Raw genomic sequence first — 21,959 nt, forward strand, 5'->3', positions numbered from 1 at the left:
GCAACATCTTTTTAATATTCACTGCGTCGAAATGAGAAGCATACATAAAACACTGTGCGTATGGAACAGGTATCTCAAGGAGAAGCCCTTGCGCATTTGAGTAGCAAGTTTAACAGACCACTTTTCACAGAACAAAACTTTTACTGAAAATAGGACAAATTATGATTATTCAGACTTGGGCATTTGGCCAGCCTCATGGACCTCCTAAAAGAGTCTGTGGAGAAACCTCAGGACTCCACAGACCTTATTTTGAGAACCACTGTTCTGAGCAGTAAGGCAAAAATATTCCACGATTCCATGAGTCATTACAACACCAAGAAAACATGAATGCTAAATAAAAATATCTAATTATTTCTGTTTAAATTCAAAGAAATCCAAGAGACCGAAAACTAGCTCCCAAAGTAAAATATATCATAAACCCAATATTTGGCTCACATTAAAAAAAAATTCAGACTTGTGAACATGAAATTCTTTTATCAGGCACTTATTTTATCTCCGACATAAATACTTTTTAGAATACAGGCACATTAAGACCATAAAAAAAGGGGGGGGGGGGACTATAGCTAGGTCAAATAATTAGACTATAAATATACAATGTTAAGGGTCCATTAGTAATAGTGATTGATATTGCCAGGCACTGTGCTTAAGTACTTTATATAGCTATTATATTTAATCCTCAAAACAACCTATAAGGTAAGTCGAACCAATTCCCATATCACACATAAGGAACGTGAAATATAAAGAGTGTACCTAAGATCAGAGGAAGGACAGATGGTAGAGCTTTTCTAAAACTAGCATCCTTCACCTATCTATAAGAGTGCCTACTGCAGCAAAGCTGAATGTTCATCCCCTGGAAAAATTATGGATCAGTCTCAGACTGAAAAGAGTATTTTATGAAAAAAAAAAAAAATAAGCATGACTATTAAAAACAACAAAAAGAGGCCAACTCACGGTTTTTAGTTCCATCAGAACTTGTTCATCAACTCCATCATCCAAAAAGATGTCTCTCACATCATTAATAACATCTTCAATCACAGATCTGTATAATTTAGGCTTTAAAGGAAAAATAAAAACTTGAAAAAGGTAATTTTTCACATATTCAAAACCAATTATATATAATACAACAACCATTTTTCCAACTATCCAAAACCTATTTTAGAAGATATAACTTTGAAGATAGGGCCATCCTAACAAATATCATTTGCTCCAGTTAAGATGGATTATTCTATGACTATATTTTAAAAGGAGTCTTAAGAACTATTTAATGTGATTTGTATATAGGAGGTCCTCACACATATAAGGTCTGCACAATTTCTAGTTATAATTTCCTATGTTGTTATAGTCAAAACACCTAATGTGATTCAATAAATAGCCTTATGGGTTGCCATGTCTGGTCCCTAGTATTCTTTCCTTTGACTCCTGTCACAACCTCCTTACTAAGCCTTATACTAGAGAACCTTATGTCCTACAGTCATTTGCCTGATAACATCTGCGATCTCATTTAAAAATCAGGTAATTTCGATTTTCTGTTAACCAGTCTGTGCCTTTAAGCTACACCATTACACTGTTCATATACCCACAGTATCAGGTCTCAAAGCCCCAGATGAACAAGGGACACTGATTTCTTACCCGGGATTTCTTTCCTTCAACTACTGCCCAGACGATGGCTATGAAATAGAATCATGGACAGCCTCAATGTTTATTTTTCTAATTATTATTATTACTACTATTTGGGGGGTATTACTTGGGAAGGTGTGGAGGGGACGACTGCTTCTAGAAAGTTGCCAGAAGAATAAAAGGAGAATAGATGTGAAAACACTTGAAAAAATATAAAGTATTTTTTAAAAATCAAAAGTCACTGTCAATTTGCCCAACCCAGATCCTATTTTTAAAATGTTAAGCAAGAAGTTTGCATGTTCAGCATGATAAAACTAGAGTTACCCTGTAATAAATCCTATCCATTACCACACGATTAAGGTTATCAGCCTTTTTCTTTTAAGGTTTGTCATTACTTGTGTTTACATATGCTGCTTAAGGTAAGAACTACTGGTTACCAATAAGGCCAGGGGTTTGCTCTCATAACCAAACCTCAAATAGAAATGTTTCATTAGCATCTCTATCAACAATATTGTTATCACAGGAGAGCTAAGAAAATGTGTTCTTGCACTGCCAAAACTACAAATAACGAGTTCCTCTGTATAACTTACCTCAACCATTAAAATTTGTCCCTTTTCAATACAATCAGAAAAACTTTTTATATATGTGGGTCCTCACCTTTGATATTCCACTCACTAACCTGACTTTTTCTAAATCAAATCTGCCTCTGTAAACTTTAAATTATTCATGTGAAAAATTGTAAAACTCTGTAGGGCCTCCTTATTTTAACATTCTGGTTCTATATATTAAGAAATTGTAACTGACTATAGGTATCACTTTATCTACGGTGATTTAACCACTGAATTACAAAAATAACATTCAAAAAGTGGTTTTAAGCCAATAATAATCTTTAAGGCACTATAAAGAGGTGGTGTAATTTTAAATTGTTACTATGAATCTTAAGTTGATGATACAAATTATTTTTTCAGCAAACTGGTGTTTGGTGTTTTCTGAAGTCAATCACTCCTAAAAATCTTCAGCTTGGAGACCCAGACATTTACAGCTATAAAATTTGCGTTCTTCTGGCACTCCCTATTTAATGAATTTATCTTGTTTTAGGATTCTGCTTATGTGCCTTAGTTAACCCACAACCTGACCATTTACCGGATTCATAAAAGCACTATAAAGGGAAATGTGTATTCTTCGCAAAGTACACATACAGAGAATAATTTAGTTGAATTGTTCCTAAGTTGATATACCCCCCAAAACTGATTTTTTTAAATACCTATTTTTTTTAAGATTTTATCTAATTATTCATGACAGACACACAGAGAGAGAGAGAGAGAGGCAGAGACACAGGCAGAGAGAGAGAAGCAGGCTCCATGCAGGGAGCCCCACGGGGGACTCGATCCCGGGACTCCAGAATCATGCCCCAGGCCAAAGGCAGACACTTAACCACTGAGCCACCCAGGGATCCCCAAAAACTGATGTTTTTAAAAGCATGGGGGTATGCGGGTACTATCTGAAATAAGCAACTTCCAAGCTATTATTTAAAATGCTAAACCTTATTTGAATCAAAATGTTTGCCTTTTACAAAATACAAAGTAATTTAGGTTTTTCTTGGCTTTCAAAACACAGGTATTCCAAACTTAAAAAAAGGTAAATTAAAGAGCCACTAATCTCATGATTAATTAGGAGGTTCCTTTCCAAAGTGTCAGTCCCCCCACACCCCACCCCGGGGAGGCAGAATACTGGAAAAATAAACCAAATTAACTTCTATCTTGAACGTTAATATCCAATGAAATCAAAAGACAACGTCAACTTCGAATTTTAATATCTTAAAAATCCAGTTTGCACTAAGCCTCCCCTCTCATTACTCACAATTTCCCTACATACAATAGATGCACTGTGGACATAAGGCCCCACGTTGAAGCTTTAGGCACTTTATCTTCAAAAAAGCTTTGTGTCTAACATTACAGAAAAACAATGGCATATAGGAGCTTTATTTCTAACACATTTTCTGAATACTCGATGGACGAAACACTATCAGAGTCATCAAGTACCCTGCAGCTCAGAGTTAATGTAGGAAGCGGTGTTTCTGTTGTCGTTTTCTTTAAATGCCCAACAATAACGCATTTCCCAATACAAAAATGACCACAGACCTCTGAGCTACAATCCTCTTTAAAAGCAAAGATAAAAATATAAGAAGAAGGGACAGCAATTCTGCGTCCCCCCCCTCGCCCCCTCAACAAAGGCAGGAAACCCTAGCTGCTGCGTCAAAACAAACAAACAAAAAAACTTGGGGACCCCCCCCTCCCTCCGAAAGCGGCCCCGTCGGGCGCGAAATCCCAGTGGCAGCTGAAGGACCTAGAAATAAACCGGGCGCTCGGCTCGCTCCTGCCTCTCGCCTCGGGAGCACGCACCTCCCAGCCCCGCTCTCAGCAGCTCTCACTATTTAAAGCCGGATCTAGTGTTTAAATGGAGAGGCGGTGACGTAGGCCTGAAAAGCACCTTCCCATCCTGGCAGAGTCTATATTAGAGAGCGGCAATGGCTCTATATAAACAGGGCAGCCAAAGGGAGGAGGACCACAAGGCTCAGGGACTCAAAAGCAGGGTAAGCGGCCGCAGCCATGATGGATCGACCCGAGTCGCCAACGGTACGGAGTCGGGCGGCCGCGGGCTCGTCTGCGGCGTTTGGGACCGGGAAAAAAAACAAAACAAGAAAACAACAAAAAAACAAAAACAAAAACGTGTTTTTACGGTCAGAATAAAAATAAGAGTGGGGTGGACTAGTGATCGCATTGGCGTTGGTGACGGACAAGGTTGTTTTTATGTGACTGCTTTTTGCAAACCTACGTGATCGCAAGTAACCAAAAAGGGACAAACGGGGGGGGGGGGCGGGGGGGAGACGTAGGCAAATTTCAAGGCGAAAGCAGGGGCGCTGGGACCACTGTAGGCTTTTTTGTTTGTTTGTTTGTTTGTTTGCTTTGGTGCTTTTGCTAGTGGAAGATACGATGGGGGGGGGGTGTTGCTTCCCCTTCGCCATTTTACCGATTCGGAAGGAACCGAGATAAGTGCTTTTCAACCTTCGTCCTTTTCTTTCCTTTTTCCTTTTTTTTTTTTTTTTTTTAAGAAATATAAAATGGCCTCAGTGAAGGCTCCCCCTAATAAGCACAACCGCCAGAAACATCCCAAGTAACCCCCAAAGTAGCCGTTCGCCTTCCACTGCACTGAAGTGGGCCACACGGCGGGTCCTGGGGACTCGCCCGATTCCCCAGACGCGGGTTTTGTCTGTGGAGGCTGCTCGGGGCGCCCGTGTCGAGCCGGCGCGGCCGGGCCCCCGGGGGGGGCGCAGGGGGGGAAGCGGAGGCTTCACGCCCGCCCGCTCGCCCTCCCGGCGGCCGGGGTCTGCGGCCGGAGCCGCGCGCTCGCCCCGGCCCAACGGCCTGCGCGGCCCCGACCGCCCCGCGGCGGCCCCAGGCCCCGCCGGCGCCCCCGCCCTCCTCCCGCCGCCGCCGCCGCCGCCGCCGCCGCCAGCCCGAGGCGCCCTCCCCCCGCCCCCCCCGCGCCCGCCGCCCCGGCCCGCTCCGCCCGAGGCGGGAAGCGGCGGCGGCGGCGGCGGCGGCGGCCGCGCGGGCGGCTGAGGAGAGTAGAGGCCGGGAGTCGCCGCCGTCCCCGCCCCCGCCCGGTCCGGCCGTTGCTGCCGCCCGGACGAAGCCCCCGCCGGCCACCAAACCACGTCCTTACCACGGTGTTTGTATTTGCCGAGTTCGCCATTTCCACACACAACACAAACAAGAGGGGGGGCAACCCCGAGAAAACAAGATTAAAAACAAAAAACCAAAAAGAAAAAAAAGAAAACCAAAACACCCGGAGGGTGGCCCAAGCCACCGCAAGACTGGGGGTAAAAATTTCAAACAAAATCGAATCCTGAAAGAGTAGAAGGGGAGCGGTGAGAGGAGGAGGAGGAGGAGGAGGAGGAGGAGGAAGAGGAGGAGGGGGGCAGTCCTCCCCGAGCTAAAAACCTCGAGAATCGCCCTTAAAAAAAAAAAAAAAAAAAAAAAAAAAAGCCACGACCCTTCTGGGGTCCGGGGGGGCGTTGCCCGCTCCCCACCCCGCGCCAAGGAGGGAAACCACCACCGGTCGCCGCTCCCCGCGCCGCCGCTGCCGCCACCGGCTGCAGCTCCAGCCGTCCGGTCCGCCCGCTTCTCCCCTTTATATAGTGAGCCAACGAGCTGCGCGAGCCGCCGCCGCCGCCGCTGCCGCCGAGAGACAGGGCGGAGGGGGAGGGAGGGGCGGAAAGGGCGGGGGCAGAGGTGGGCGGGGCTGAGCGCGAGACACCGCGAGAGCCGCGTGCGCAGGCGCGCCGGGGCGGAGGCCGCCGTGGGCCGCGTCGTCACGCGCAGCGGAGGGTGCTGGGCTGGCGGAGCGCGGGGACTGGGGTAGTCGAGTCGTCCGGCCGGCTCCCCAAGTCTCGCGTGATCACCTGGTTGCCACCCAGGCGGAAGTGCCCCACAGCTGTTTTAGGCTGAGGGGCTTGCAAAGTATCGCTGGACATAGCATGAGTTGTGTTGACCCTCAAGTCCAAAGCTACCTGGCAGCCAACTCTTGTCAGGTGTTTCTGCGTCTCCCTGCGCTTGGAGAAGCGAGGAAATACAGAAGGAGCGCTGGCGGCTGCCTCGTTAGCAATGGCTGCGGAGGCGGACCGGTCACGTGGCCCCGCTTCCGGCCCCCGGAGCGCTCGGACTCCGGGCAGAGTTTAAATGCGGAGTCATCTCGGGGCGTGAGCTCGTCGTGGACTCGGCGCTCAGAGGCGTCGGTTCCTCTCGCGTCGCGAAGGCCGGGCCCTTCGCCGGCAAGACCGTGTACGTGTTCCTAAAGGGGGAGAGCTGCTTTGAGCCCGCTGCTAACACATTTCAGAATTAATGACCCCTGAACCGGCTGAGTCGTTTCCACCGGTACGGCTAAAAGGCTCTGGGCTTAAGTTTCCCCGAGGTTCGGCCCCTTACTAGCGTGCTAGTACTTCCGTGGTGGAAATGCCGAAAGGAAAAAAAGAAAAAAAAAAAAAAAAACCGACCTGCATATCACCGGATTATGACAGCACGATAACGTCCCCCCTCGATTTTTAAAAACTGCCGAAATCCTGTGACCGCATGGCCCGCGCCTGGGACTGACAGGAAATACCTCGGTGGGGCCGCCCCGTCTCGCGGCCTCTCGCCGCCGGAGCGAGCAGAGGAAGCCCACGTGTCGGAGTGTGAACCAGGAGGCGCCGGACCTGCGCTGCTCCCGACTCCCGCCTTCGGGGCAGCGTGTCACGCAGAACGGGGAGTGCTCCGCTTCGAAGGCAGAGCTCGCCGCACCTAATTCTGCCCCTAGGAACTTGGAGAGACGTGGACTGTAGTCCGGGCAAGCGAAGGAGTGGATCCTCCTCGCAAAGCAAAACGAAATGTCAAAGTTCGTATGCCACCGAAAGTATATTTGGGGAAATAATCAAAGGCGATGTACGAGAGAGGAAAAGCTGCAACCTGCCAGGACCTGCAGCAAGAAATTAGAGCAGAAGCCATTAATACTCAGAAAATGGGAAGTTGTCGGTATGTTTGTGACGGGCATGGAGACTATCCATTAAGTTTGAGATTTCTTTTTAGCACAACAGTCTCGTTTCAGTTCCCTTGCACAGCAGCCTGCGTGAGGGCACTTAAAAAAAAAAAAAACAGTCCTAGGAGATCATCGTGTTTTTGATACATAGAAATAGGGTTCCATCAACATTCGTAATTTATTTGATATTCAGGTGACCATCAGCTCAAAAAGTTACACTAAACAGTACCGATACTGGCAAATATCACCACTTACCAGGAAGTCTTCTTTTTTTTTTACCTTTTTATGTATAGTTACTACCAAGTATTTGCTCTTGGAATCCCTTGTCTTCCACCTCACTTCCCTAGCCACTTGATATTCTTAACTAAATGATAAAATGTTTTGCCCTCAATTAAGATGGAGACCACTGCATATAAAACATAGGTTAGAATCTATGAGATTTGGGGATTCCCGGGTGGCTCAGCGGTTTAGCCCCTGCCTTCAGCCCAGGGTGTGATCCTGGAGTCTCAGGATCGAGTCCCATGTCGGGCTCCCTGCGTGGAGCCTGCTTCTCCCTCTGCCGGTCTCTGTCTCGAATGAATGAATGAATGAATGAATGAATGAATGAAAGAAATTTAAAAAAAAAAAAAATCTATGAGATTTATTCTCCGTGGATTTATTCCCAAGGAGATTAGTGACAGTTATGCTCTGATTGAATCTGACCTATGAAGTAACAAATTATAATTAGCAGATTAAAAAGACAGAAAACCCAGACCTTCATACTTCCTGGAGGCTCTGAGATGGCCTTTTTTTTTTTTTTCTTTTACACACTTTTCATTGCAACAATGCTGAAGCACTTGACTAATATTGATCCAGTTATCTTCCCTTCTCCCTCCAGTGTGGCTGGCTTCTAAGTAACCACCATGGACTCCATTCCAACTTAACTGTTATTGCGTCGTCATTTACTTGCAATATGCCCTCAGTCATTATGTATGTGTGCCAGCCAGTTTAGTTTCAGAGACATTTCCTGATCTTGTACCAAAATAGTAGGTCTGATTAATTTGGAGGCTACAGGGCAGCCCAGGTGGCTCAGCGGTTTAGCACCATCTTCAGTCCAAGGCGTGATCCTGGAGACCCGGGATAGAGTCCCACGTTGGGCTCCATGCATGGCCTGCTTCTCCCTCTGCCTGTGTCTTTGCCTCACTCTCACTGTGTTTCTCATGAATAAATAAATAAAATCTTTAAAAAAAAATTGGAGGCTACAGCTGTTTAATTCACAAAACTGGAAATCTGTGAATAGAAAGCTCCTCCCATGTAAGGATAGATATAGCATTATATTTAAATTCTTTCTAACTGAACTTTTTCTTGGAGGAGGGAAGCTTAAATAACTTTTGTAACTATAGCAATTCTTTGTACCATGTATGGTACAAGGATTTTCAGTTTGTGAAGTCATACTTTGTAACAGCCATTTACTCAGATAGATACATGGAGTGCTCTCTTTCTTGATGATGAAACCTTTTTTTTTTTTTTTTACTCAAAATGTTTTGCACTGGATGATAAAAAGTTGCTTCTTTCTTTTGATGTTAATATTCTGCCTAAACACAGGATAACTAATGAAACAAAAGAAGCAACTGAAAAATTTAGTGCATGAATTTTAATATAGCATAAACAAAATGACATCAAGCCTTGTATGTCCAAATATTAAAATGTTTTGGTGTCCAAATGACTATTTTAGCAACAATGGTAAAAAAAAAGAAAAAAAAAACAATCTAAAAAGACTACTCAAGGAAATTAGCTTGAACTAAAATCTCATTACATAACTTCAGTATCCATGTTCTTAAATAATAGATCAATAAAGCTAATTATCTGGCATATTTAAGGCATCATGTAGCCCTTACATGCTCAGTAGTATTGGGTACTTTTGGAGAAAACAGAAGTGAAAAGGAAAGATCTTGTAACTCAAGCTTACCAATACTAATGAAAGTCCCTTTTGTATAGTGCATAGTTGCTGCATTCATTCAAGATAGCAAGAGCACTGGTGTATTTCAGTTCTACCAAAAAAAGTTATAATCAAAGTTCACCTATTTTTTAGGCCTTTACAAAAACAAAACAAAACAAAAAATGCCTGTTGATTTCCTCATGTACTGATGTTTGATGCAATGTGTAAAAAGAAATTACTGGCCACACCAATTACTTTTATACATGTAAGGAGATTTCTTTAACTATTTTTTTTTAATGTTCTCTTCCATCTAACTTACAGTTTAAAACTGCTACTTCATGTCTTAAAACAGCAACAAACTTGCAATTATTTTTTGTATATGGAAATATAAGCCAGTTAGTGGTAGCTTAGCAAAAATAACAGTGCAAAGTATGTGCAGTCAGGTTTGACAATGCTTTTACCTTACTGTGAGATCTTCTGCAGTAACTAAAATTCTCTGTGCTTGATAAGATGAAATATTAACCATCACTTATGATTGTTGGGAAGATCAAAGGTTCTAGAAAGTGCTTTGGTAAGTATTGGGTGGATGTTTTATTATTAATGGTTAAGTTACATCAATAACATCAAAGCAAGTGGAAGATCTTTTTGACTCACTTTATAGAATACTCCTATGGGATTTTAATAATGATGCCAGTGGTTGATTAATTTAACCACAAAAAGTTCAACTAAATTTTGATAAGTGGTGAGTATACAGAGTAATTTTTGTATGTAAATAGAATATATGCTGTCATGAGATGAGATTCCTAAAGCTAAGGGGTGCCTGGGTGGCTCAGTAGGTTAAGCTTCCGACTCTTGATTTCAACTCGGGTCATAATTTCAGAGTTGTGAAATAGAGCCCTGAGTTGGGGTCCATGTTCAATGGAGAGTCTGTTTCTTCCTCTCCCTCTGCCCTTCTCCCTCACTTATGCACACACTCTCTTTCTCAAATAAATAAAAAAGAAAACTGCTTAAGCTAAATGCTGATTTATCATTGGAATTCATCAAGTTGCTTGGTTACATGTGTGCACAACTATATCTAGTAATTTGCATATGAATTTGCCCATTGACCCAACAATGCCAATTCTAGGACTCCAACCCACAAATATAGTAGCAAAAATATGAAAAGGTATATATGCCCAGAACTATTCATTATAGGACTGCTTATCACACCAAAAGAAAGGAAACACCTGATATGTCCATATAAGGAGATTGGTTAAATAAACTAGAATAAATTATAGTACGTGCACATGGTGAAATATTCTGCAACTATGACAAGGAATGAGGAATATCTCTATATGCCACTATGGATTAATCTTTAGGATATAGTGTTGAGTGAGAAAAGCAAGTAGAGATAAGTGTTCTTTGTATGCTACCGTTTAAGAAAAGAGAAACTATATAAATGTGTGTCCATACACTTGCTTATATTAAAAAAAAAAAAAAGATAAACCATATTTGTTTTAAAGGAAGGTTACCTATAAGGACAAGGAGAAAATATTATGATGAGGACAGGAATGGAAACTAGGCTTACTTAAATATATCTTTTATATTTGATTCTGGAAACCTGTTCACTTTAATTATAAGATAAAATTAACTTATTTATAAAATAAGTTTAATTGTAATTGGTCTCAGAACTGAAATAAAATGAAGCAGATAAACCTAATAGTATGTTTCATAACACACAGAGGAGAACCTTTTCAAGTGACTTTAAAACACAGCAATTTGACTATACATCCATAGTGAGATATTTTGTAAAAAATGAATAAATATAAAAATTTTTTTTCTCTCTTCTCTGCATTGATGTGACAATGTTTGTGTATGTGTTCTGGTTTTTTAAATGTAAAATGTGAGATAAGTAAAATGGGTAATTATATGATGTTCTAATTATATCATCTCAATCATTCATGAAAACCAGGACTACCAACATGGGGGAAAGGAAATGGAGATTTAAAATACAAATGAAGAAGTAAAAATTCTGTAGTCCTTAATTTGAATTAGAAGCATCATAAAGCATTTTATTTTTTACCCTGCCTCTGAAAAGGCGTAGAAATAACCAACCCAGTAGCAATGAGTACACATAAGGCCTAGATTATGACACTTCAAGACCCGTACTCCTTGGAGAAATGTCTTATTCTGATTCCAAGTCAAGACCAAGAAATGTCTTTTTTCTAAAAAACAACAAAACCCAAACTCAAGGTTTTAGCTTATAAAATATACATAGCTCTGAAAGAGCCTAGGCACAGTGACCAGTTTAGTAACTGTGAGCTTCTCTAGCTCCCAGATCATGATCTTGAAATACCATTTTCCACTCAAAGGAATCAAGGCTCCTTTGATATTCTCAGATATTGCTGACTCCAGGACCAGAGCAAGAAAAATATCAGCTTGAACCAGATGAAATTGCCAATTTCAACCTAATGAAAAATGAGTCTAGAATATATTTTCATACAGATAACAAGGGAGATGTATTAGTTTCTCTGGGCTATTTTAACAAAGTACCACAAACTGGGTGGCTTAAAATAATAGAAATTTATTTTCTCACAGTCCTGGAAGCTAGAAGTCTGAAATCAAGGTGTCAGCAAGACCATGCTCTAATGACACCCTGAGTATAATGCTTCTTCATCTGGTGGTGGCCAGCAATCTTTGGTGTTCTTCGGCTTATGGTCGCATCACTCCAATCTCTGCCTCCATCTATACTTGGCATTCTCCCTGTGTCTTTACATTGTTTCCCCTCTGTACATGTCTGTCTCTGTGTCCCAAATTTTCCTTTTTGTAAGGATGCTACTCATATTGGATTAGGGCTTACCCTAATGACTGCATTCTAACTTGTCTCTGTAAAGACACTATTTCCAAATAAGATCACTTTCTGAGGTACTAGGATTAGGATTTCAACATCTCTTTTTTAGAGGACACAATTCAACTCATAATAGAAGATACTAAAGATTGCTAGTGTCATGTCAAAGAAACCCAGAAGCCAGCCTGAAGCGGCCCCCATAGGCCAAAGATGAGACACTTTGAGACCAATAGGATAGAATTTGCAGCAAGTTGAAGTACACCAAATGTTTCAATCCATTCATTTATACTACTGTTAAAAAAACAAAATATGAAAATTCTAATTGCTCACTATTGGAGGATGTTGGGGAATTAACTCATTATTTTGGAGAGTGATAAATGAAGAAAAATAAGCATGAACTGTACCACCAAGTACCAAATAGTAGATGTAGTGGGTTGAATGGTGGCCCCCAAAAGAAAATGTCCATCTCCTAATTCTCAGAACCTGTGAATGTTACCTTACTTGAAAAAAACAGCCTTTTATTTTATTTTATTTTATTTTATTTATTTATTTATTTATTTATTTATTTATTTGAGAGAGAGAAAGAGAGCATGAGCAGGAACAGAGAGAGAGGGAGAAGCAGACTTCTCCTGAGACTCCCGCTGAGCAGGGAACCTGATGCAGGCCTCCATCCCAGGACCCTGAGATCATGACCTGAGCCAAAGCAGACACTTAACCAGCTGAGCCACCCTGGCACCCTGGGGAGAAAGGGTCTTTACTGGTATAATTATATTAAGGAGTTTGTGATCAGGACATCCTGGATTACCATGGTAGGCCCCAAATCTGATGACAAGTGTCCTTATAAGAGATACGTAGAGGTGTGCAAAAAACAGTGACCACAGTGGTAGAAATTGGAGTGGCACAGCCAAAAGTAATGTCAGCAGCCACCAGAAGTTGGAAGAGGCAAAGAACAGGTTTTCTCCTAGAGCCTCCGGGAGGGATGTGGCCCTGCCAATATCTTTATTTTAGACTTCTGGCCTCCAAAAATGCAAAAGAATAAATTTCTGTTGTTTTTAAACCACCAAGTACATGGTTCTTTATTACAAAAGCCTCAGGAAATGAATACAGTAGATGAGAGGAAGTTTCTCATTCGAGAAGTATCCCAGCTAATAAGTGAATAAAGAATGATAAAAATATCACCATATTGCAACCTCTAATGAGTTGAGATAAAGGCTTTAAGCGCTGACATCTGCTAACACCACAGAAAGGGAAACAACCAGGTGTCTGTCTATGGTTCCTGACAAAGAACATGCTACCTTCACAGCCACCACCCAAATATATAAACCCTGAATCCGACTAAGCTTGTAGATCCAATTAACAATTTACAAAAAATACAGAAGATTCAAGGACATTTAATTTTTTTTAAAAGGTTTTATTTATTTATTCATGAGAGATACAGAGAGAGAGGCAGAGACATAGGCAGAGAGAGAAGGAGGCTCCATGCAGGGAGCCTGATGTGGGATTCAATCCTGGGACTCCAGGATCATGGCCTGAACTGAAGGCAGGCACTTAACTGGTGAGCCACTCAGGCATCCCTGCAAGGACATTTCAAACAACATATCCAGAATGCAATCAGCAAAATCCAGACCCTGGGAAACAATAGGACAAATAGTCCAATTTCTTCAACAAGTACATTCAGGGAGAGAGAAAGGAACCTATAGATTAAAAGACAATTAAGAAACAAATCAAATCAATCTCAATGTGTAGAACTTATTTGGATCCTAATTCAAATAAACTAAAAGAAATGACAATTATGAGCTAATTGGAAATTTTCACACTTACTGGATATTTGATGAAATTAAAGAGTTACTCAATGAAATTAAATTGTTCACATAAAATGTTAAAAATAAGTCCAGTGAAGCTTTACTTTTCAATCAGTGTTGGTTCTTTTTCCAGACAGCTTGTCTTCCAGTCAAAAGACAATTCATATCCCCAAGAAGGCCTGGTATTGTGTTATAAATGTAATTAATATTAAACACTGTTTAATTGCGTAGGTTTCCTCTTTCTCTGATTCTTGGACCTCAGCCACCGATGCCTTATCTTGATTCCCAAGTTGAACAGCTGTGACTTGGGACAGTTAAAAATGATGAAAATTAAGGTGCTCACTCTGATGCTTTTATAAAAGTATTCTTCTATCAGATAAATTATATTTATTTATTTATTTATTTATTTATTTATTTATTTATTTGAGAGTGAGCACATGAGCAATGGGGAGGGGCAGACAGAGGAGACTCCCTACTAAGCAGGACCTTGAGATCATGACCTGACCCCAAGGCAGATGCTTAACCGAGTAAGCAACCCAGGTGCCTCCACATTATCTTTGATTCACATGCCAACTTTAACTTCTTATTCATACATCTTTGACTGGATAGAGGCTTCTGATACGACAGATAATTCTATGTGTTTCTAATAAAACACATCATAGGTAAATCTTCAGTTTATCTACAAACTATATCTTAGAGAATTATGACTTGAACTGGATGGACCATTTTCAGTTCTTGAGAATCTACCTTCGTGTGGTAGTAGAGATAGTAGAGCTTATAAAAAGGGAGGCGGCAGAAAATACTGAGGGCTGGTCTTCTGTTTAGCAGTTTTCTGTGATAAAATCAAGGGGTGCATTTCAAATACCTTGTTGCAAGCAAGGCGCTGGATTAATGTTGGAGAATGCTTCTTCAAAGTAATGAGATAACCAACAGGCAAAAAACATCATAGATGCTTAAACAGGAAAAGTGGAGATTAAGAAAAAAAAAAAAAAAAAAAAACCGAGGAATTTGCCATTTTGTGTTCCTGCCAAGATGAGAAGCCGTAATAATAATGGATTTACTTTAAAAGCTTTAATCCCCATGCTACTTCCTTTAAAGCTTGTAGCAGCCCAATGAGGTAAGTAATGTGATCCCTTCATTGTGGATGGAAAACTGAGAAGCACCTTCTGCAGTGACTTGCCCAAGGTCATATTGCTGTTAACTTGTGAAATTTTAGCAGTACAAGTTCAAGGCTCTTTTCGAAACTTGTCTTAGAAATGAGAAACTATAAATCCAGGAGAATGCAAAGATTTTGAGTCAAACCCGTGTTTGCTCCTTAAATTTGTCAAATGTATGTATGTTAATTATATAATGAGTTAAACTTCATTTGGGAGAAGAGAAACTCTATAGCTTATGCAAAACTGAGACCTGAAACTGAAACTCTGCTCTGATTAAATATAATTGCCTTCATAAAAGCGTCGCCAAGAAGCATTTATTAAATTGTTTAATTTCTCTGTTTTTACATCAGTTGAAAATCATCCATTTCCCATTTTAAATAGCACCTACTCAATTACTAAATTTGTCAAGAACAGTCATTTTCTAGCAAGGTTTTCTATAATCAAAACACTTATGTCGGGATCCCTGGGTGGCGCAGCGGTTTGGCACCTGCCTTTGGCCCAGGGTGCGATCCTGGAGACACGGGATCGAATCCCATGTCGGGCTCCCGGTGCATGGAGCCTGCTTCTCCCTCTGCCTATGTCTCTGTCTCTCTCTCTCTCTCTGTGTGACTATCATAAATAAATAAAAATTAAAAAAAAAACACATGTCTAGATTTATCATTATGTGTTTAATGCTTTCAAAAAACAAGAACATAAAGGATGACCATTTTTAGTAGAACATTAGGAAGGAGAATTCTATTTTACCTAAAAAGCCAGTGGCATAACCCTGGATTATGTAGATTAAAAAAATATATTAAATTGGGCATGTGCTAATGTCATTTCACACAAAAAACAGAAGAGGCAGTATATATTGAAAGGTATAGTAGTATAACAAGTAGCCAAATGTGTGGACTATACAGGCAGATAGACCAAGAGGCTTGTCCTTGCTCTGATCATGGGCAAGTTAAGTTACCTTATCTGTAAAGTGGCAATTTAGTAATATTCTCTGCTTTAGAGAGTTACATGAGGATTAAGAGATAATCCATGTAAAATCCATTAGTGTAGTGATTGGCACAAAGTAGGTCCTCAGTAAATACTGAAGACCATAACAACAACAACAACAATAATAATAATAATATTGATGTTACAAAAAATTAAATGGATTCCATTTTGTCTTGGTCTATACCATGCTGGGCAGTAGAGCAAATAAGAATTAGAACATACTTCTGAACTCAGTCATCAATTAAGCAAAGCCATCTCTATCTTTTGGACATGTAAGGTGTTTTTTTTTTTTCCATCTGTAAAATTAGAATCAAAGGAAGCAAATCCAAGTTTGAGATGAAACACATACTACACTCTGAATTAGTAAATTTTTCACCAGTTTCTTTGAGGCTAAATCATTTGAATAACTGATTTCTGTTTCTAAATCAGTTGAAAATGATCTATTTCCTGAAACGACTCAGACTGTTTAAAACTAGAGGCCTTATATAAATCTCTAGGCAAGAGATATAATTGCTCATTTGTCAAGTGTAAAATGCATTACCATTCTTCAATAAATGTTACATTGAAATGATAGATTTTCCAGCTTTAAGATATATTGTAGTGTGTAATAAAAGACAATCAATACAGTTATTGGGCCATGGGAGGACAAAAGACACCTGAGCCCAAATAGAACACAGAACTAGGAAACCACAGTCCCTGGAGTGATGTTTCATTTCTTCTTCATATATTTCGTAGCCTCCTTAGGGATATTTATCACTAACGATGGTTTTATTTTCCAAGGATAGAATTCATTACATAATTGCTTCTTAATTTTCTCTAATTTTAGTGAACAATACAATCAATTCCAAATCCCTTCTTCCTGTCTCTCCTTTTCCCCGAACTTGACCTTCCTTTCTCCCTCCCTCTCTCTTGCCTGTTATGGTTTTCATTATTGTTCCTTTGCTTTTATTTTTCCTTTTTAATACAGTTATTACAGGGATCCCTGGGTGGCGCAGCGGTTTGGCGCCTGCCTTTGGCCCAGGGCGCGATCCTGGAGACCCGGGATCGAGTCCCACATCGGGCTCCCAATGCATGGAGCCTGCTTCTCCCTCTGCCTGTGTCTCTGCCTTTCTCTCTCTCTCTCTCTCTCTGTGTGACTATCATAAATAAATAAAAATTAAAAAAAAAATACAGTCATTACAGAATACCAAACATAGCCTCTTTTCAGTGACCTTAATGTATTTTCACCCATCCAATACTCGCTTAAAAAACAAATCAGAATTTCTGTCTGATTTTTTAAAAAATTTTTAAATGATTGGATAATGATTATCAAATACAGATCATTTTCAAAAATCTCAGTATGTTCTTAGTCTCCATATGTAGCCCTCTTAATTTTATCCTGAACCAATCATGATATTCAAAAATATTTTATTTGGGGAGGAAAAACAAAAAAACAAGAAAAGTTAAATTACCAAAAACCATCAAATAAAAATCATATAAAAAATCATATAAAATAAATGATGAAAATAAAAGATGAAACCCACGTATTTCTGTGTTTCTAATCGTACTTTTCAACCACATATGTGTTTTTCTCATGCCCACAAAGCATCTCTGGATACATATATGTATATAGATAAATAGGAGTACACTTTGTTTTTTACAAAAAGGAATTCATGCCTTAAATCTTATATACAATATTCTTCTTTCTCCCCTTTTTTAAAAGATTTATTTGTTTATTTATTGTAGAGATTGAGAGCACAAACAGAAGAGACAGGGAGAGGGAGATAGAATCTCAAGCAGACTCCATGCAGAGTGTGAAGCCAAACATGGGATTCCATCTCACAATCCTGAGATTATGACCTGAGCTGAAACCAAGAGTCAGACACTTAACCGACTGTGCCACCCAGGTACCCCAATTTGTCTTTTTCATAAACCCAGTATATCACAGACCACTTTCTAGACCAGTAAATTTCACTCTGTTTAGGTGACTTTAATGGCACCTCTACAGGTACACAAAAGAATAGGCTGTTTCCTTTTGTGCTATTTTAAACACTACTGCAACAATGTCCTTGTGAATGTACCTTTATACACGTTTGCTATTATCTTCATAGGATAAATGCTTAGAAATGGAGTTGACAGTTCCTAGGACTTCTATATTTTTTTTTAAAGACTTTATTTGAGAGAGAGAGAGAGAGAGAGAGAGAAAGCACAAGCAAGAGAAGGGGCAGAGGGAAAGAGAAGCAGGCTCCCCTCTGAGCAGGGAGCCCGATACGGGACTCTATCCCAGGACTCTGAGATCATAACCTGAGCTGAAGACAGATGCTTAATCAACTAAGCCACACAGGTACCCCAGATTTCTACATTTTAAATACTAATCGGTAGTCACAAGCTACCCATGATAGGTTGTCCTCACTCTCTCTGACTTTATACAGAGGTCCCACAGAGCTGTCTTGTAAAGTTGAGACCAACCTCCATTCTCATTCCTCCAGAAAAAGGAATTTTAAAAAATTGTTTCTTTGTCTTTCTTCACATTACACATTTATGTCTTTCTCCCTTACCTTTTTTCCTTTCTAGAGAAATCCAGCTCCTGGAAGCTTGATTCCTTCCATTAATACCCTCATCATTGTTTCTCTATATTTATTTTTGTAAATTATTTGAAGTGATAATAATTGATATAATTACTTGTGTATTATGCTTCAATGCACATTTTATTTTATTTTTTAAAAGATTTTTATTTATTCATGAGAGAGGGAGAGAGAGAGAGAGAGAGAGAGGGAGAGATACAGGCAGAGGGAGAAGGAGGCTCCATGCAGGAAGCCTGACATGGGACTTGATCCTGGGTCTCCAGGATCAGGCCTTGGGCTGAAGGCTGCGCTAAACCGTTGAGCCACCCAGGCTGCCCCCTCAATGTACATTTTAAAGGGAATGTTAAGACAAATATTTCCACAGTATTCTTTGGTTTGGGCTTATTTTTCTTTCATCCAAAAAGGAAGACTAAAGATGTCTCTAATTCCCAAATCTGGAAACACTCCCCTTTCTAAATTTTGTACATACTCCCATTTAAAAGAATGTATTGTAATTCAGTTTTTGCATGTCTGATTCCCACTAGACTTTTCTTCCGATCATTCAACAAATACTTATAGAGCATCAGGCCCTATTCTAAACCGTGAGCATAAAGCAGAAGACAAAACAACCCAAATTCCCTTCACTCATGAAGCCCATGAGGTTGGTGAAACAGACAAGATAAGTAGAATATTTTATGTTAGGCATTTGTAGAAATCCAGGTGAGAGGAGTGGGGATAGAAAAAGTCATCCTACGTTTGGAAAGGGATTCAGTAAGGCTTGCTTTGGGTAGAACATGGGGTTTTAGAAAAATGAGCAATCAAAGATGCCTTATAAATTTCTGTTAAGTGCCAGGGAAGATGTTGGTGCCATTTAGGTTGGGGAAAATTGGGGGAAAGACACATTTAGGTGAGAAAAATCCTGTTATGGTTAGGTTCAGATGTCTGTCAAGCATTCAAATGGAGACAGTTTAGAAGTTAACAATTTGACCCAGAAATAAATATTTGAGAATAATTTAGTACATATAGGTACTTACAGCCATGAGAATGTATGAGATTGTGCAAAGAGTAAGATTGTGCAAAGATTGTGTAAAGAGTAGAGGCATTCTGACATTTAGAGAATGAACCAAGGAGAAAGAGCCAAAAAACAAAACTGAGGAGTTGGCAATGATGTAAAATATAAACTAGGAGAATGGTAGTGAGGGTAGGAGGTGGATGTGGACACCAAGGTTAGAGAATGTTCAAGAAGAGAGTAGTTAAAGCTGCCAAATGCTGCTGAGAAGCATTTAAGAAAGACTTTAGATTTGTCCAGTCAGAGGACATTGACAAAAGGACATTGGCACTATACTATTATAGTGTAGTAATAGAGATGGAAGATAAATTGGAGTGAATTGAGAAGAAAAGAAGTGAGAATATGGTGAGAGCAAACATAACTTCTTTGTATCTCTATGATCAGAAGGAGCAATCAGCAGTCAGAGCATAGATTGCCTATGTTTGGAGGACAGGGTCTTATGTGTGTGTACTCTGGCTCCTGCAATGGCACGCAAGCTGCTTCTGGAGTATGTGCAGGGCCTGCCACAGGGCTGGGAGGTGGGACTGGGCAGCTGCTACTCTGCTAAGAGCCAACATTGACTGAAACTAACTGCAATTTACTGTCCAAGGCTTTGCCTGGAAGTTGCAAGCCTTCAGTAGACTCCAGAATTCCAACGGAGTTATATCTGATTCTGTCAATGCAATTGATGTCTAGGTGGGGAGACAGACTCCTGGTGCATCCTCCTCCACCACCTTCCCAGAATCCTTTCCTCAAATGGTTTTTTGAAATTATTAGAGACTATTTCTGGGAATAGCCAACAGGAGAAAAATAAAAGCATAATGATACAAGAGAAACTGCAGTCATCACTCTTTGAAAAAGGCCAGTGAGGATAGGCTTCAGAGCAAAAAGGGAAGTGTTCATCTTTGCTGGGAATGGAACGCTTAAAGGAGACAGGATGAGAACAAAGAAAGACTTGATGGTAGAAATTTGTAGGTAGGTTGATAGATTTGGTGGTAGGAAGCAAAGGAATTCCCTGTGATTGTTTCAAAACTTTCAGTAAAATACAAGGGTAAGATCAGCTGAGAGTGCAATGTTAAGAGTGGGAAGGAACTGTTGAAGGTTTGAGAAAAGAGGAGAAAATATGAAATAGTCATTTTTTGTGGCAGAACATCAAAGGTATTTTTAAAAGTGTATAAGGTTGTTATGGAGAATCAATTGCTTTCTTGAGATTTAGGACAAGAATCATTATGGCTGTGATGCTTTTCTCTGGTCTTAGTTACTTGTGGGAAGGCATAGAGTAGGTGGGTAATAGGCCCACTATTAACTAATGTGACAAAGATCACTAACTGTTGCCAAATACCCATTTTCCCCTTTCCTTTAGCAATAGAATACCCTGGGTTTTAGCTGGTCTTATGCAGCAAGAGATTACATTTTTGAGCTTCCTTTGCAGCTAAGTGCCCTCCTGTGCTTACATCTGATGCAATTCATATAAGATGTTATGTGGGCAACTGCTAGAACATCTTCCTAAAGAGTAAGCCACATGTCTCTGGCCTCACCAAGCAACTGTTGTCAAAAGTTCATAAATGACAGAAAACCAATGAATGACCAAGTAGTGATTCATAAAAGTTTATTGTGCACACACCAAAATACAGTTTGCAAACTGGGAGCTCTCAGACCAAAACCTGGAATGAGGCTCAGGGTACATTGTTAGAGGGCAATGCCCCTTCTGTAAGGGGTAGTTTATATAGTGGGAAGTCAGTGATTATTTATACTTCATAGTGATTGTTTACAATATTAAAATTTTCTTAAATGGTAGGGAATTTGTCAGTGGTGACTTAATATTAACCTTGGGAACCAGTTCAAGTTTTGCTTATGATTTCCATATACATAATCAAGAAGTAACTCAGGTCAAGCTAGTCTTGCAAAATAAGTTAAATTAAACTTTGTTTATATGAAGGTCAAGGAGATAGCGGTATTTGGGGTTGTAGTGTCTCATAGCATGAAATTCATAGGGTTTAAGTTTCGAAGAGGAAGGAGAATGATTTGTGAAGCTGCAATAGGAAGCAAGAGGGATACTGCTCTCTCATCTTCAAGCCCAGAGGTACGTGGTATAAGAGAAAAAAAACACATTCTTTTGTGAGGACTGCAGGGCAGTGGGAGCAGCATAGCATGTCCTTAAGGCAATAACTGTTTCAGTCAGCTTGGAAATGAAGGGGCATGGTAGTGAAGAGACTGTTCAGAGAGGATATCATAGATAAAGGGTATTGAAGACAGGTCTTGAATCTTAGAGGCACAGGAAGTGTCCAGGGAGTCAGGGAGGAGTGTAAGAGGGAGTCATATTCATGGATGAATTAGTGATGGGTGAAAAGAGTTGGGATTTCTAGTAGTTCCTGAGGCTAATAGAAACACATATTGGTATAGTGATCCTAAGGTCCAATTAGAGGAAGCTCAGGAATTGGTTTAAAGTGGGAAGCGTGGATGATCTAGCAGTCTTGCAGCCAAGCTGTGGT

General features: G+C 40.4%; 1 protein-coding gene and 1 long non-coding RNA gene across 3 annotated transcripts in view; one reads left to right on the forward strand and one right to left on the reverse strand.

The window, feature by feature from the left end:
- Positions 1-5,872, reverse strand: part of GTF2A1 (general transcription factor IIA subunit 1) — a 46,874-nt gene extending 41,002 nt beyond the window's left edge. The window contains exons 1-2 of one of the 2 annotated variants that reach the window (XM_072839578.1): positions 5,344-5,872; positions 952-1,053 (exon numbers count right to left, since the gene is read on the reverse strand). In XM_072839578.1, coding sequence (XP_072695679.1) covers positions 952-1,053; positions 5,344-5,373 — 132 coding nt within the window. In that variant the 5' untranslated portion in view covers positions 5,374-5,872. Of the gene's footprint in view, positions 1-951; positions 1,054-4,019; positions 4,041-5,343 lie in introns of those variants that run through there. The other variant, XM_072839579.1, reaches the window with a different exon arrangement.
- Positions 5,873-5,987: 115 nt separating this feature from the next.
- LOC140640333 (uncharacterized) overlaps positions 5,988-21,959 on the forward strand; it is a 28,601-nt gene continuing 12,629 nt past the window's right edge. The window contains exons 1-2 of the long non-coding RNA XR_012037005.1: positions 5,988-7,187; positions 17,602-17,762. This is a non-coding gene — a long non-coding RNA (uncharacterized lncRNA). The remainder of the gene's footprint in view (positions 7,188-17,601; positions 17,763-21,959) is intronic.

The sequence above is a fragment of the Canis lupus genome, chromosome 9, assembly GCF_048164855.1.
Source record: "Canis lupus baileyi chromosome 9, mCanLup2.hap1, whole genome shotgun sequence".
In the NCBI taxonomy this organism is placed as follows: Eukaryota; Metazoa; Chordata; class Mammalia; order Carnivora; family Canidae; genus Canis; species Canis lupus.